The 14,323-nt window shown below is 33.1% G+C and overlaps 1 protein-coding gene across 3 annotated transcripts in view; it reads right to left on the bottom strand.

Annotated features, from left to right (window-relative positions):
- LOC142345730 (receptor-type tyrosine-protein phosphatase alpha-like) overlaps positions 1–14,323 on the bottom strand; it is a 74,249-nt gene that overhangs the window by 39,322 nt on the left and 20,604 nt on the right. For all 3 annotated transcript variants that reach the window (XM_075398017.1, XM_075398019.1, XM_075398018.1), the window contains exons 7-9: positions 5,472–5,656; positions 4,286–4,352; positions 1,440–1,517 (exon numbers count right to left, since the gene is read on the bottom strand). In XM_075398017.1, the coding sequence (XP_075254132.1) occupies positions 1,440–1,517; positions 4,286–4,352; positions 5,472–5,656 (330 nt within the window). The remainder of the gene's footprint in view (positions 1–1,439; positions 1,518–4,285; positions 4,353–5,471; positions 5,657–14,323) is intronic.

Here is a 14,323-nt window from a genome sequence, read left to right as displayed (position 1 = left end):
TGTTTTGCAACAATAAACAAAAAACTAAAAAAAACATGAGGTCGCCGTATTGGTAAAGGTGATATAACCCAAAAAATTGGAAACCTTGACAATTTATCTCCAAATGTTTGGTATTGTTGTATTTGAAACTAATTGAAGCTATATCAAAGACTAAGGCTACGTTCGGAACTCCTGAGACTAAAAATCTTTCACCTCATTTGACCACATTTTAAACGAAGACAATCAAATTTTTCTACGGTCGAACAAACCGAACATACCGAATCTATGAGATCAAAAACACCGACAATTTTCTTGCGTTTAGAACTGATCATACCGAAAAGAGCTTGTATACCGACGAACTCTTACGCGAACAAACATACCGTTCATTTTCTGCGTCTCTTTTGTTCGGTTTTCTGGACCAGGGCTTGAAATAAAGCTGAATTTAAAATTTTTTAAGTATTGCATCTATTGTGGTATGACAAATACCACTGTCTTTGCAACCAACCAAACAGTGTAAACTTTAGTTCATCTATAATGCTGAAATGATTGAAAATGTAAATTGTTAACAGCTTAAATCTTCATCAGCTCGTTTTAAACTCACTCAGCTCTCTTTATTTGTTGGAACTAAAGTAGCTCAGTTTCTTCCCACGCGTCAGATTCGATACCTTTTGTATAGGCTGAAACTGACCAATTAAAAACGATATCAGGTCTCTTATAAGCAATTCGGTATTCACCATTCCTAAAATTGAGCCTCACTGTTGGTTAATGATTTAAAATACAATTTTACGCTATTTGCCCATTGTATCTTTTTTGGGAGGAAATAGTTGTGGCAAATATCTTAATTTTTTTTGTTTTTTTTTTAAGCAAATCTTGCCCAATATAGTGATTGCAGCTCAAGTAAAAGCAAAAATACAGTGTAATTGTGGAGTATTTTTAAGAGTGTAATGTTTCTTTAAAATTGTGTATTTCTACGCGGGTAATTTTTGTTTAAAATTGTTGTGTATTTCTAAGAGTGTAATTTCTTTAAATTTACACTCTTCTACTCTTTTCCCTACTATAAATTCGACTAAAGAGTGTAATCATAAGTTATTTTTTAGAGTGTAATCGGAGTGTAGTAGAAAGTGTAAAGAGTGGAGTAAAGAATGTAAAGAGTGTAAAAAAGTGTAAATTTCTAAAAATTACACTCTGACGCTCCTTTCTCAGATATTTAAGAGTGGAAATTGTTTTACACCCTTATTCTCGCTTGATGACAGTGGAATATGGGTGGACGCCTTGGCCCGGGGAGTATACTTCCTATGTTTTATTGGAGAAGCTTCAATAAGTTTCTTCTTCTTCTTCTCATTTTTTTTTAATTTCACCGCCTAACTTTTCTTATGTCATCGCTCCCACGTCGAAACTGTCCCCGGGCCCCGCTGATGCATGGGGAATTTTGGGTAGAATTTGGACACGTAGATGCTAACCTTAGTTTGAACCATATTCTGCCTCTCTCGCCTCAATTGCAGCACCAGATCCACTAAACTGAATTCCTCGTGCAGTTCCTGAAAGAGACTCTTAAATAATGTCGTTACGATTAAGATAAGACAATGGTTGAAACAACTCTAGTTGAGAGCTCGACCTATAAAAAGTTCGTGTTAGACCAATTTTGGGTATGAAAAGACATTATATCTGCTCTAATGGTAGGGGCCGACCATGGGTTGACCAATATTGGTCAGGGTTGATGGTGCCTCGAAACAAATTTAGGAAAAATCTCTTTCTAGGTGCATATAAGCAAACAAACTTTTGCAAAAACAGTGGATTTTAATCGGACTAAACAGGTGTTCAAATAAAATTAAATTTTAGGTCTAAAGTATTGGTAATCTAAGACACAAAAACTTTATGTTCAGCTTGGATAAGAAGGAAGTTAAGTATCAATCGCTTTCAATTGCTTATAGGCAAAAAGCTAAGAGCATTAAAATTTTCTTTATTTTTGAAGAGCTAAAATTTTGCTAACGTGCTGAATAGTTGAAGTTTATCGAAATGCATGCAAAAATTATGAAAGGAATTTAAAAAATAAAGATGAGGATACCAGGCAGGGATTGCGCTGAAATTACATTTTTTTTCTCAATTGCTGAAATTATACACGAAATTTGCTGTGGGATTTTTTTTGCAACAAGTAAATTAAAATTATAACCATCCGGTTAAATATACCTGAAACAAAAATTATTTCAAATCATTCAAACAAAATAATATAGTAAACATCAACAATTTTCTTAAAGAATCACATTATAAAATTTTCGAGTGTTTTCTTCCTAAAGATAAAAATAACTTTTAAAGCTCCTACGTTACTATTCAAAGGAATTTTTTCATGTTGTGAGAGCAAGAAATCAGTCAACGTTTTCTTAAAAACGTTTCCATTTTTGCCAACCGAAGCCAATGTGGTAACTTAATCCATTTTTGTACGCATTGACGAACAATGGAATTCATTCCAAAGCTGGTTTTGGCATTTTGTCTAATTTTGAATTGTTTTGTTCGAGTATTTCGATGAAGACTCAGACACCCGTGAAAATTTTCAGAATTTTCTGGCCTAGCGATATCATAATGAAACTTGTTTAGCGACACTTTTGCTATTATTAGCTCAGCTGGTAGGGTCTTTGTCTGAATTAGCGGATCTCTCGCTTTGTTATAATTTTTGCGTAGAAAGCACACCTTTATACCAGAGTTAATCTGTCGGTTGAAGCGTTTTAGGTGTTTTGCAGATAAATTTTGAAAAAAGATTGCCGAAAATGATAAGTGTGAAAGCACAAGTGATTTTAAAAGAAGAATGCGCGCGTTCAGGGGAACTTGATGTCTTATAAGGTAAATTGATCTTATAGCATGAGCCATCTTTTTCAAGGTTTTATTGAGCTGCTCCTCGAAACTAAGATTCCTGTCAATTTGAATACCAAGATATCCGCAATTTTTTGTGTTGTGAGAACTTCGTTTTTGTAAAAAATAGATCCGAAATCAGAATTATCACGCGAGAAAAAGATTAATTCGGTTTCGTTTGTATTCAAAGTTAGTTTGTTCATCTCTACATATTCTTCTGTTTTCTGTAAAATTTCCGTGACTTTTATATGTAATTTACCTTTCTCTCCACAACAGACAATACTTGTGTCATCTGCGAATTTCTGTTGTGCTTATTTTAGATGAGAAATCGTTCACATATAAAAGAAAAATGAGTGGTCCTAAAACAGTTCCTTGTGGCACACCAGGAGCTGAATTCAGGAGTTTTTGAATTCTAATGAAAATATTCTGGGATTTTGCAACAAATGAGTAAATAAGTAATGAAAAAATTTGTTTCAGCACATTCTAAAACTATGTCTACAAATTCAACACATACCTGACGTAATTTTAGCGCATTCAGCACATTAGTTTCGAAGTTTTCCGCTAACACTCTCTCCTAACTCGACTTCGGCCACCTTAGTAGCCCAAGGTTACACTTGCACAAGTCTCGACAAAGTGGGGGGGGGGGTTCAACTTATTATGGTTAAAATAGTTAATTCATTCGCAGTATGGATTGTGCAGTCGAACGGTTTCTTAAATTAGTAACCTACCCTGTTATCATCCAGCTATTATGGTCTAATTGGTCTCTATATAATCAGTGCGGTAGGTATTTTGGATGATGTTATATGCCTTCATTTTACTGTGGTTTGTTTGTTGATCAGCTTTTACAGAGTTTTATGGGACCTTTGTTAGAGCATTTACCTTGGCGGTCATGTTCAAACTTTTTATTTACCCAGTCTGCATCCAACCAAACAATTTAATTTACAGGATAACTTAGGCGCAGTTCTTGCTTAATCAACTAAAAAGAGCTCAAATTTCAAACATCCTTTCGTTTTTTCTTTCTTGATAACCGTATGATATTGGCTGAACCTTATTAAACGTGCATTATAATTTTTGCAACTGGGCACGACTTGCTGTGTCAAGGGTAAATTTTCTTGGTTATTTCGCAAATGTCTTCTTTCTCGATACCCATGCAAGGATCCTGCAGTTGTGTACATAATATCAAAATGTTATACAATGCAACATGGCAAGATTTTGGAAAGCTTAATCATGCTTTAGATTGCATATTAAGTTTCGCGACCCACTCAGATTTGCTTAATTTTTTCGATTTTCAACTTTTTGTCAATTCTTTGTTTAATCTAATGTACGCATGCATGCTTGCTTTATTTTCATTGTAAACAATTTCATTGACATTGCCATAACACTATTTTAAAGAGTATTAAGAATAAAACCTAACAGTAAATTTCTTATGCCTGTTCGGAGTAAACAAAAGTGAAGAACTAACCTTATTGTGTATTAGTTTAGCGATGTAGAGGAGACTCGCAATGGTCCCTGTACGGCCACAACCGGCACTGAAATAAAGTCAATTGTGAAAACAGCTTAATTTCAAAATTTTGATTAATATTATCAGAATTATTGTCTGTTACCAAATATTGTCTGTCATAATAAAAGGGCAAAACAATTACCGTTTTTGTTACTCGCAAGTTAAAACTATTAGAACTAGACGTCTAAAATTGATTTTCGCAGGTTGAGGTGTACGATCCGAGCCGACTCTGGTCTTTGTGACTTTATTCACGCATTGGGGGTAAAATCCGACGCAATGACCAGTCTGGAGGTTATTCTACAGTCTGCATATAGTCTGATGAGAGCCCGGTCCGGAGTCTGCAAGCTCTGAACAGTGCTTTACCTATAGTCTGATTAATCTGATCATAGCCAAGCAAGAGTCCAGATGCCCTTTATGTGGGCAATGTTTGAAAAATTGTCTGTACTTACTCGATTTTATCAACAATTTTTACGACCTATGTTTTAAGATACGAGTTGTAAGTGTGTGTGGAAATGCGTTAAACTAGGTAAACTAGTTCAAATTTGCTTCAAAATTGGATATCTATGCAACTTTAACAAAACGTGTTTTCGGTGCTGGCGTGAAAACTTGGGGGACAGTCTTTTGTCACTAACTTCCACGCCATAAGTCATTAGTTTCCACACTATAAGTAACTCTATCCGATTAACTAAGATTAGACTGAAATGAAAAAAGACCAATTGGTGATTACTTTCTGAACTTTTTTTCTCGATACTAATTGTGGTTTAATATGACAATTAGCAGTTCTGCGATTACATATATCATCTACATGTTCAAAATTGTGGAAACGGGTTACGTTTATCAGTAAATACACGTGACAAAACGTAGGCTTTCTCCACGATATAATTAATTTACTTCCACATTTTGCGTAACTATATTCAGTCGTTAAAATGTTATATGAATCGTGAAAACGGGGGACAAATTTATCTGGATAGCCACAACGCCTTTTCCAGAAAATGTTCAGAAGTCCTGATCAGAAAGCAAGTGGGCTTGGCATCCAATGTAAGCGACCAAGGTAGGTAGATCTGATGCCACCTGTGCTTAATTCCCCAACCTCTGAACAGAGCTCATTATGGTCTTGATGGTCTGGTCAGACTCCACATTTTCTAACCTGCAGTGAACAACGGGAATCGAGTAGTCTGCGGGTGATCCAGACATCATCGGCTGATCTTGGAGGAAGTCAGTGAGGTTGTCCAGAATGGCCTCTATCTTGTTGAAGTGACCTGTGATGCCAAAGTCTGGCCAGCCAGTGTATTGCACATGCTTGATCTTCCGCTTCTCGGTTCGACCAGAACTCTGAACATTAGTTCTCAGCTTTGAAGATGAATTTGAAATGTTTTGAAAATTAAGAAATGAGTCTACACCTAATCTTATTGTCGAAATATTCCAGATCACCTAGAAGAGATTATTCGGGCATCATGGATAAACCTTACACCTTTTAGGTTGAATTTTTGCGGTACAGAGTCTTAAGCGTTTTGACTGCATTTCTTAGAATAATTTACGTTTTTCATTTTTATTTAAAAACATTTTTTTCATCCTCTTACTGAGTGATGAATCTGTGGAAGATATGATGAATCAAATCAAAGTAAAATTCCATCAAAAACTCTCCTAAACGTGGTTAATGGAATTTTTTGGCTGAAAATGGAAACCCCAGTTAAGCTAGGTGACAAAAATTGACGAGATCGGTAACGTTTTTGTTGATACCGTTGATTTTATGATTGGTTTCCACCGCATTATTGGTTTTTGATTACTATAATTTGTCAACGCATTCAATTTTCAAACGTACGAAAACTTTGCTACAATCTGTTTTGGTCATAAAAACGGTGTCAAGACAATTTACCCAATACCATTTTACACAATGCCAATTTACCCAATGTCAATTTACCCAACCTGCCATTTTACCCAATGCCATTTTACCCAATGCCATTTTACCCGATGCCATTTTACCCAATGCCAAATTACAATAAGTATCCAATAATTTGTTTAATCTGAACAATTAGGTACCCGCCAAAAATAAACACGGTATTAAGTAACCAAGTGCACTTATTTTAAACATAATCATGCTATCCTTTAAGGTACCAGTCAACAATTAACAAGAGATAAGGTAACAGATTGTACTTAATTTAAACAGGACGCAAAAACCACATGCACTAAAATGTATCAAGTAAACCATTTTGAGGCATCATTCTGAACAAAATTTTGACAAAAATACAAGCATAGAATGAGTTCAATTACTTGGGGTACGTCCCATCGAGATAGATTGACTTTGATCATTGACGGCAATGGCTTTCACAAGAAATTAGAAACAAAAACGACAACGCATTGGAAATGTTCAAAGTGGAACTCACACAAATGCAAAATAGCTGCCATTACCGCCAACGACTGTTATCCACAAAAAATGAACACACCATGAAATTGTTCCTGGGCACGTTGAAGCGAAAAAGATTGTGGGCAAAATGAAGAAAACAGCCAGAACCGAGCAGAATCCAGTAAACAATTTGATCATTACAATTAACCTTCAGCCAATTGCGTCAGATATTGCAACACAATTGTCCCTGCCGACACGATCAGCAATCAACCGGAGCCATAATAGGCAAAACTTAACAGAAGATAAAAAAGAGCCACCTATAATAGACATTGAACATTTTGGTGAAATTTAATCTCTTGTTTCGCTTTTGTTAATGCATGCTTGGCGCCATTTGCTTTAGACTATGGCAGAGTGGTTTTATTTATGCTTTCTCTTACGCACTTTGCATTGAACTTGAAAAGGGCATTAATTACAATCAGATCAAAGATATTGGGTAATTCTCAAAATTAGTTACTTTGGGATTGGGTAAGTTGGCATTGGGTAAAATGGCGTTGGGTAAAATGGCATTGGGTAAAATGGAATTTGGTTAATTGTCATGTAACCCATAAAAACAATGTTGTCGTCGGCCCTAAAACGCGAGAAGTCTGTCTGATCAATGTAAGAGTAAACAAAGTTATAGATATCGTAGATCAAAGCGTGGTATTTTGTCTAAATACCCAGTCGAAGACTTTTGTGGTGTATTGTCTAAATATCGAGTTGAAGCTTTTCAGCCATTCGAATGTTAAGAAACGCGAATTTTGTCTAAAAGTTGATGCAATGTTTTGGTAAGAAAAATTGTTCATGGTGTAATTTTTAAAATATGTATGTATGTTTTTATTGTAACTCTAAACACAATTTTCATGCATAAAGTAAAACAAACTATCACTTTTTTACATTCAAAGCAGAAGATACAAAAAAACTTTAAAAAACAGCTGTCTATCTTTATAAGCTCATTCAAAAAACATATCCGAGATAGCTCTTCAGTTTCATAGGATAAAAACTGATAGCAATAAATTGTTTCACTAATTAATATATCTCTATTAAAATGTACGCTGAAAAAAACAACCTTAAAGCGGTTTTGCAATAGCGAAAAATAGAAAAATCCATAGAAAAATTAAAAAAAAGTTTTTTTTAAAAAAAAAATAGAACACTTTTTAATATTAAATTTAACTTGTCCTTTCATTAACATAGCCATTTTGTTGTTCACTCACTGCCACTTTATTGAAGTTTCTCAGAAGCAAATTTAAACTGGCTCGAACTTCAGATTTTTTTTCAATTGTGCTTTTTGTTAAGCCTCTTCAGTTGTTGAAAAATTAAAGAAAGACCAAAATTAGAACGCAAATTGTTCTTAAAACGAGTGGTGGATTATAATTTATTGGTTAAGACACAAAATTTAATCAACTTTTTGAACCGTTTGTTTCGTATTCCAGTAAAACCGAAAAGAAAATTAGAAAACTCACTTCAACATATTGCGAGTTAATTTTATTCTTTTTTTGAATTCTTATCTTAAAACTTCCGCAATTCAACTGAAAATTATTCTAAACAGAACTATTGAAAAAATATCTCAATGAATTTTCTTGCAGATTTTGATCATCCGATTCTAGAAAAGCAGAGAACAAATAAAAAAAAATCAACGTTAGCAGAGTCTCACGGTTATAAACGAGTTTTAACCAAAATAAAAGTTATCCTTTGTTAAAAATTGTTTTCAGAAAAGGTTCGTTAATTTTTTGATAGTATTATAATGAGAAATTTGACCAAATACAAGAAGGAACAGATTTCTAAAACAGAACAAGGAGGCTCGGTAATGAGCGTACGCACATAATGTTCGAACCCTGATCATCCATATTCTTGATTTAATTCGCTACCAAATGATGAAGAGATATAAAACATACATATCGTTCAATAAACAACCAATGAAATACGACAATGCCACGCTAGAGGGCCGACGAAAAGTGTTGATAATAGGACCACTAGAATGAACAATATTAAAAATCAAACTACAAACATTATTTACGACCAAAACTCGATGTCTATAAACCATAACAAAAACAAACTCGCATCAGAAAAAAACCAATATTATTTAATAACAATGTAACTTGATCTATGTTTCGTTAGAGAAGATATGGAATCTGTCCCTAATGCGACTAGTAAACATGTCGACAAAAAAGAAGAAGTAGGTGCGAAGTTCAAAAACGATTTTCCATTTTTGAAAAAAAGTTACTGTCGCACTTATTAATGTCATTAAATATAAACTGAAATCATTAAAATGTTCATTTATATCTACATAAGAAGCAATTGATACTTGTCATTATCTATTTTTTGATTGTGCAAAACTTGAAAGCCAATGGGATCAACAATTATTATCATAATTAAGAAAGAAACCAAAAATCTTTTGAAATGCACAAATATATAAAAACCTAAAACTTTATAAAATCTCGTAGTCATAAAGCCAAGAAACAAAAATTTGAAACTAAAACTGTTAAAAATATTCAATTATAGCTCACTGGAAACGGGTTTTGACATGTGTTTACAGAGACTGAGCTTCAAATTGACCGAAAAGGTATTCAAAAAAGATGAAGCTCAAAAATTCAAATTTTTTTTTTTTGAAAACAATTTTTTTCAAAAATCCTAACAGATTTAGGGTTACAGCAGGATACGATGAATTAGGTTTCAACACATCGCAAAGCCAATTCGGCATGTTAATAATGAGATAATGTCACGAGCCCACAAAAAGAAACAAATAAATAAAGAAGTCAAAACTTCAAACAATTTTAGGACATGACACTGTTCAAGGAATTATAAGTATAAGATTTTACCTGCAAGAACTTTAAAATGTCATTTTTTGTTCATATTAAGACCAACGAGTCTTCCTTAAGGAAGGACAAATTAGACATGACAGTAAAAAGAAATCCAAAAATAAAATTTGAACAGTGTAGAAATCTCGAAAACTTTTATGCAACTAAATGGTGGAAGCAATCTGTCACAGCGTAAAACCAATCGCAAAAACATATTCAAACGAATAAAAGTAACTGAGACTTCCAATGGGCGAAATTGAGTTACATCGTGACAAAAAAAGCAAAGAGGAGGCAGAGGAGAAAGAGAATTTTTTTAAATTTATTTTGAAGGTCACTAAAACAAACAGCTATAAACTGAAAATCAACTAGGTTGAGTTATACGTCTTGGGAAAGCATCTAAAATCTGTCGTTATTGTGCATATGGCATACAATAACGAAAAGAAAGACAAACCTAGGCAAAATAAAAAACCCACATTGTTTTGCGAGATAGCTGTGTTCGCTGTGAATGGATCGCGCTTAAACTATTCAACAAAAAAGATTAACATATCCAAACACGCCTCTGTCCAATGTTGTGAATTTTGCCAAAAATCTTTTCTTTTAATTGGACTTGTCACTAAAATGATAATTCGACAAGGAAACAAAATGGAATCAAAATGTAAAACTGTTCCTGACGTTAACATATAACTCACAGGACGTCGACTTCTGTATGTGTCTGTTGTTACCGTGACTGCGCCCAAAGTTGAAAGAAATGAGGTAAAAATAGGGGCAGATTTCGAAAATTTACGACAATTTCTCAAAACAAATATATTCAAAGTCATAACAGACATAAAATAACAACTGAAAAAAATTGTCTATTTTCTTTTATAATTTCTAAAAACTAACTGGATCTCTTATTGCAGACACTAAGTCACTGGGCTACAAAAAGTATAAGAATCGAAAAAAAACGCAAGAAGTGCATTAAGTTTTTACGAAAACAATTAGTCAGAGCCTTAAAAACCTTGAGCTTATCTCTGAAACCCTAATATATTCTTGTTGGGTCTCGTTTATTGTAAAAAGTATTAGTCATTAATTGCGCCGTGATGTGAAATATTTGCCCCTAATTTACAAAAACTTTTGTGTTTTGAAAAAAATGTCGCGCCCCAATAAAATCTAAAACATTTTTTATCATAGGGAACCATGGTGAGATCAAGATCAGCACAGATATTGCTGCGCGTCTAACAAAACACAACATTCAAATTTCGAAATGGTTGCGAAATAGATCATTTTATTACAAAGTTTATCAATTTGTCAAAAATAAAAAAATGCATTTTGTATAATTATCGAGTTTAAATTTTCTAGATTTTTATTGAATAACAGAACGGTAAACAAACTGTGATTTGACTAGATAGAAAATGCTTTCCTTCCTCTTTTCTCTGCCATAACTTTTTGTTCTTTGTAAGGTTATCAGCGCAAAAAATTTTAAAAAAAATTAATGACAAAAATCTCTGTGCTTTTTTGTTATGGTTCCTGGATCAATCTTTACAATTGGATTCCTGCTGTCATGAATATGTACTCAAACCCACATTTCACAAATACTGCAAAAACCTACTAAATCTATCAAACTCGTCTTTTGATGCTCAGTACATTTTTGAGGAAGCTAGGAGTTAGAAAAATGTATGCTCATCTTTATATTATCCAGCTCAGTTGAGTAATAATAGGCCAGAGTTTGAACAAACATCCAACATTTTTTGGAAAAATTTTTGCCAGAAAGATAAACATCTAGAACAGCAAGATGTTTAACCGAACTCTTATTTGACATTAGTTTGTACGAAGTAACTATCTGCGATGGAGAAAGTCAAAACTTGCTTCTGAAAACTTTTATCCTTCTCAGGGGTGCGGATGAGGGTTTGAATTCCGAAACAGAGCATATCCGAGGTATATAAACCAATTTTAAGAATAGTTTTCAAACGCTCTTTTTTCAGTATAAAATGATTGGTGTTTTTTTTTTCAATTTTATGGAAATTAACACTGATTAAGAGAGAGTCAGTTTTCTGATATTTTTTGTTCCGGCTCTTCTTGAGGGGGGAGGAACTATATACGCAAATGAGTTTTTTGCTTAGTCAATTTTGACCAATCGATATATTCATCGCACAGAGTTGTGAGTAGTATCATTGTCAAGCCCATCCAGCGTAGTATATATTATTAAAAGATTTTTTTGAATTCGTTTTCTAAGTAAGTTATCGAAGTTTCGGAATATTGAGACTGATTTGAGTTATTTTTATTCACAATTTCCGGACATTTTTCCTAAAAATAGATATTTTTGATAAAAAATATTAAAATTGTTAACAAAAGTGCTGTTGATTTGTTTTTCAAAGACAAAAATTTATTTTGATTTAATTATTTTGACTAAAACTTTGGCTGAAATCTCCAAAGTTCAGCCTTTTTCATCAAAAAATGCACGAACTAAGATTTTTATTCCAATTTGATTAAATTTGCCGGAATTACGCACCCAGAAACCACTGACACAATCTTTGTATTTTCCAAAGGGGGCTAGTCCTACTTTCACTTATATTGAGTGTTCTGGATTAAATTTTTGCCGTTTTTTACTAAATTTTCTCGGTGATTATAATAAACGCAGCATTCATTTTGATTTCTTTTACTAACAAATTAGCTATATCTTTTTTATTCGAATCAAATAAATGTTCTTAGTGAATGAACAGCAATAGCAAGACTAGATTTGTTCCAGTCTCGAACTGTTAAAATTCAAAAGATATTCCGATTGTAAACAGTCGGTCTTTTTTTTTCAAAAAAGCTGCCTTTTTTATGTTAATTACAGCAAAGAACAACTCAAATAATAGCTCAATGGTGATAAGTGCAATTAGTTTCCTAAGCAGTTCGAAAAAAATGCATCTAGGTTTTAACTCAAAAGCTTTTGGTCGTTATGGCTTTTAAAACTATTTGATTTTTCAATATACAATGGTTTTTTGAACTTTGCCAACATTTTTATCTTAATTTGGTCAACTTGTAGCTGAAGGTCAGCAAGGAAAGAATGTTTTTCCTGTCTTTTGAGTTAATTTTTAATCTTTACTTTTGATTTCACGCGTTAAGTCATTGTTTTCTGGCTTTCATACTAACAGATTTCACAGTTTCCTACTTCACTTTTAGGCAATTGCCCATTTATCAGAAATTTTTTCTCGTTTTTTTTATTGTCACTTTATTGAAATTTTACATAACACATTACTGGCGTTCAAAGTAAGGCACAGCTTTCTCGAAGAATTATATTTCTCTTTAAATTTTGTCTTTAACTGTCGTTTTCAGTTTGTCTTTTCGTCGTTTTCAGTTTGTCTTTTCATCGTTTGCAACTTCCTGGAGAATGGCACACAATTTTCTTTTTCTTATGGAGGATTATTTGAGCTTACGTTCTGATATGAGTAGATAGCTGATGGCTTTCATGACTTTGAAAACAATTGTTTTTTTTTTAAAATACTTTTTAACTTTGCCTTTGTTCTTTTCTTTGTGTGTATTTGTTAAAGTCTCGTTAATCAATCACAGGCCACATATGACATTTTTGATGTCGAGAACTCGAGAAAGTGTACATCAACTTAAGAGTTTGAAGAATTTGTTATGACTGGCTTGAACACGGTTTTCGTTTTTGAAAAAACGGTATTTTTTTTATTTTTGTCTGTTTTTGACTTTACTTTTCTAAAGGTAAGACTTATTTTATATATGTACAGGTCTCAACGGCTTCATTTGGATGAATAAACGAACCTAATTTTCCAATTTGTAACTAATGGCTGTTTTGACCTTGAAAACAATTATTTTCGAAAATACAAAAGTATTTCTTAATTTTACAACTTTTTCATTTTTCTGTCAGTTTTTTACCTAGTCTCAACAGTGAAAGTTCAAATAACACATTATTGGCACTCGCAGATTAAGCAACTGAGCATGTTTTGAGGTGTAAAATTTGGCTTAACGGCTTAGACAGCGTTTTCTCGCAAATTTCAATTGAGTTTTTGTTTGTTGTCTCTATTTGTTGTCCTTTTGTAACTGCATAAAAAATTGAAGAAAGACAGGTCTCAAAGCCCTCCTATATAGATATCGGTGATAATTAATCATTAGGACGTTTTCAGTTGATATCTAATGGTTTTCATTACTTTGAAATTATCTGTTTTTAAAAATATAAGCGAATTAGTTAACTTTACTCTTTTTGTTCGTTTTTGTCTAATTGTAACCTAGTCTTATTATGGCCTGGTCCCATATCTTTTCTAGTGAAGTGCAAGTAATTTTATCTAATTCAGTATTATATGACGCTATCTTGACTTTATTATTAATTTAAAAAAATGGACATAAAATTTTGGATATAGTTAATGTTTGTTGTTGATGTTTCATTTTTTTGTTCGTCTTGCCCCACTTTCTTAAAAATGGCAGATCTCGTCAATCTAACGCGTTTTTTTAAATCTACTGAGGTATTTTTGATCCGATTTTTTTCCGTCGCCAATTTTTTGAATTTTTTTAATCTGTTCCTCATTTGGTAGACAATTATGCCAAAAATGAGGATGAGCCGGGTCGGTACTTTGTGTGCGATTTTCAATCCATGATTCATAACTCTATCGCATGGTTTTCATTATGCTGCTTAGTTTTCCTTAGCTTTTGTAATCCGTGCCTTTTTACTTAGAGCAGCAAAAAGGCACGGAGTCTCCAGCCAATTTTTAAGATCATTTTTCAATTTTATTGTGATCGTACTTTAGCATTCATTCAGATTGTTGAATAAATTTTGGCTGAAAATTGCTCCCGACTGTAATTTTTTCTGCTTATTTCGGAACACAATTGTACTGAAAAAGC

This window comes from Convolutriloba macropyga, chromosome 9, assembly GCF_964194025.1.
Source record: "Convolutriloba macropyga chromosome 9, txConMacr16.3, whole genome shotgun sequence".
NCBI lineage: Eukaryota > Metazoa > Xenacoelomorpha > Acoela > Convolutidae > Convolutriloba > Convolutriloba macropyga.
This window is presented reverse-complemented; position numbering and strand designations above follow the sequence as displayed.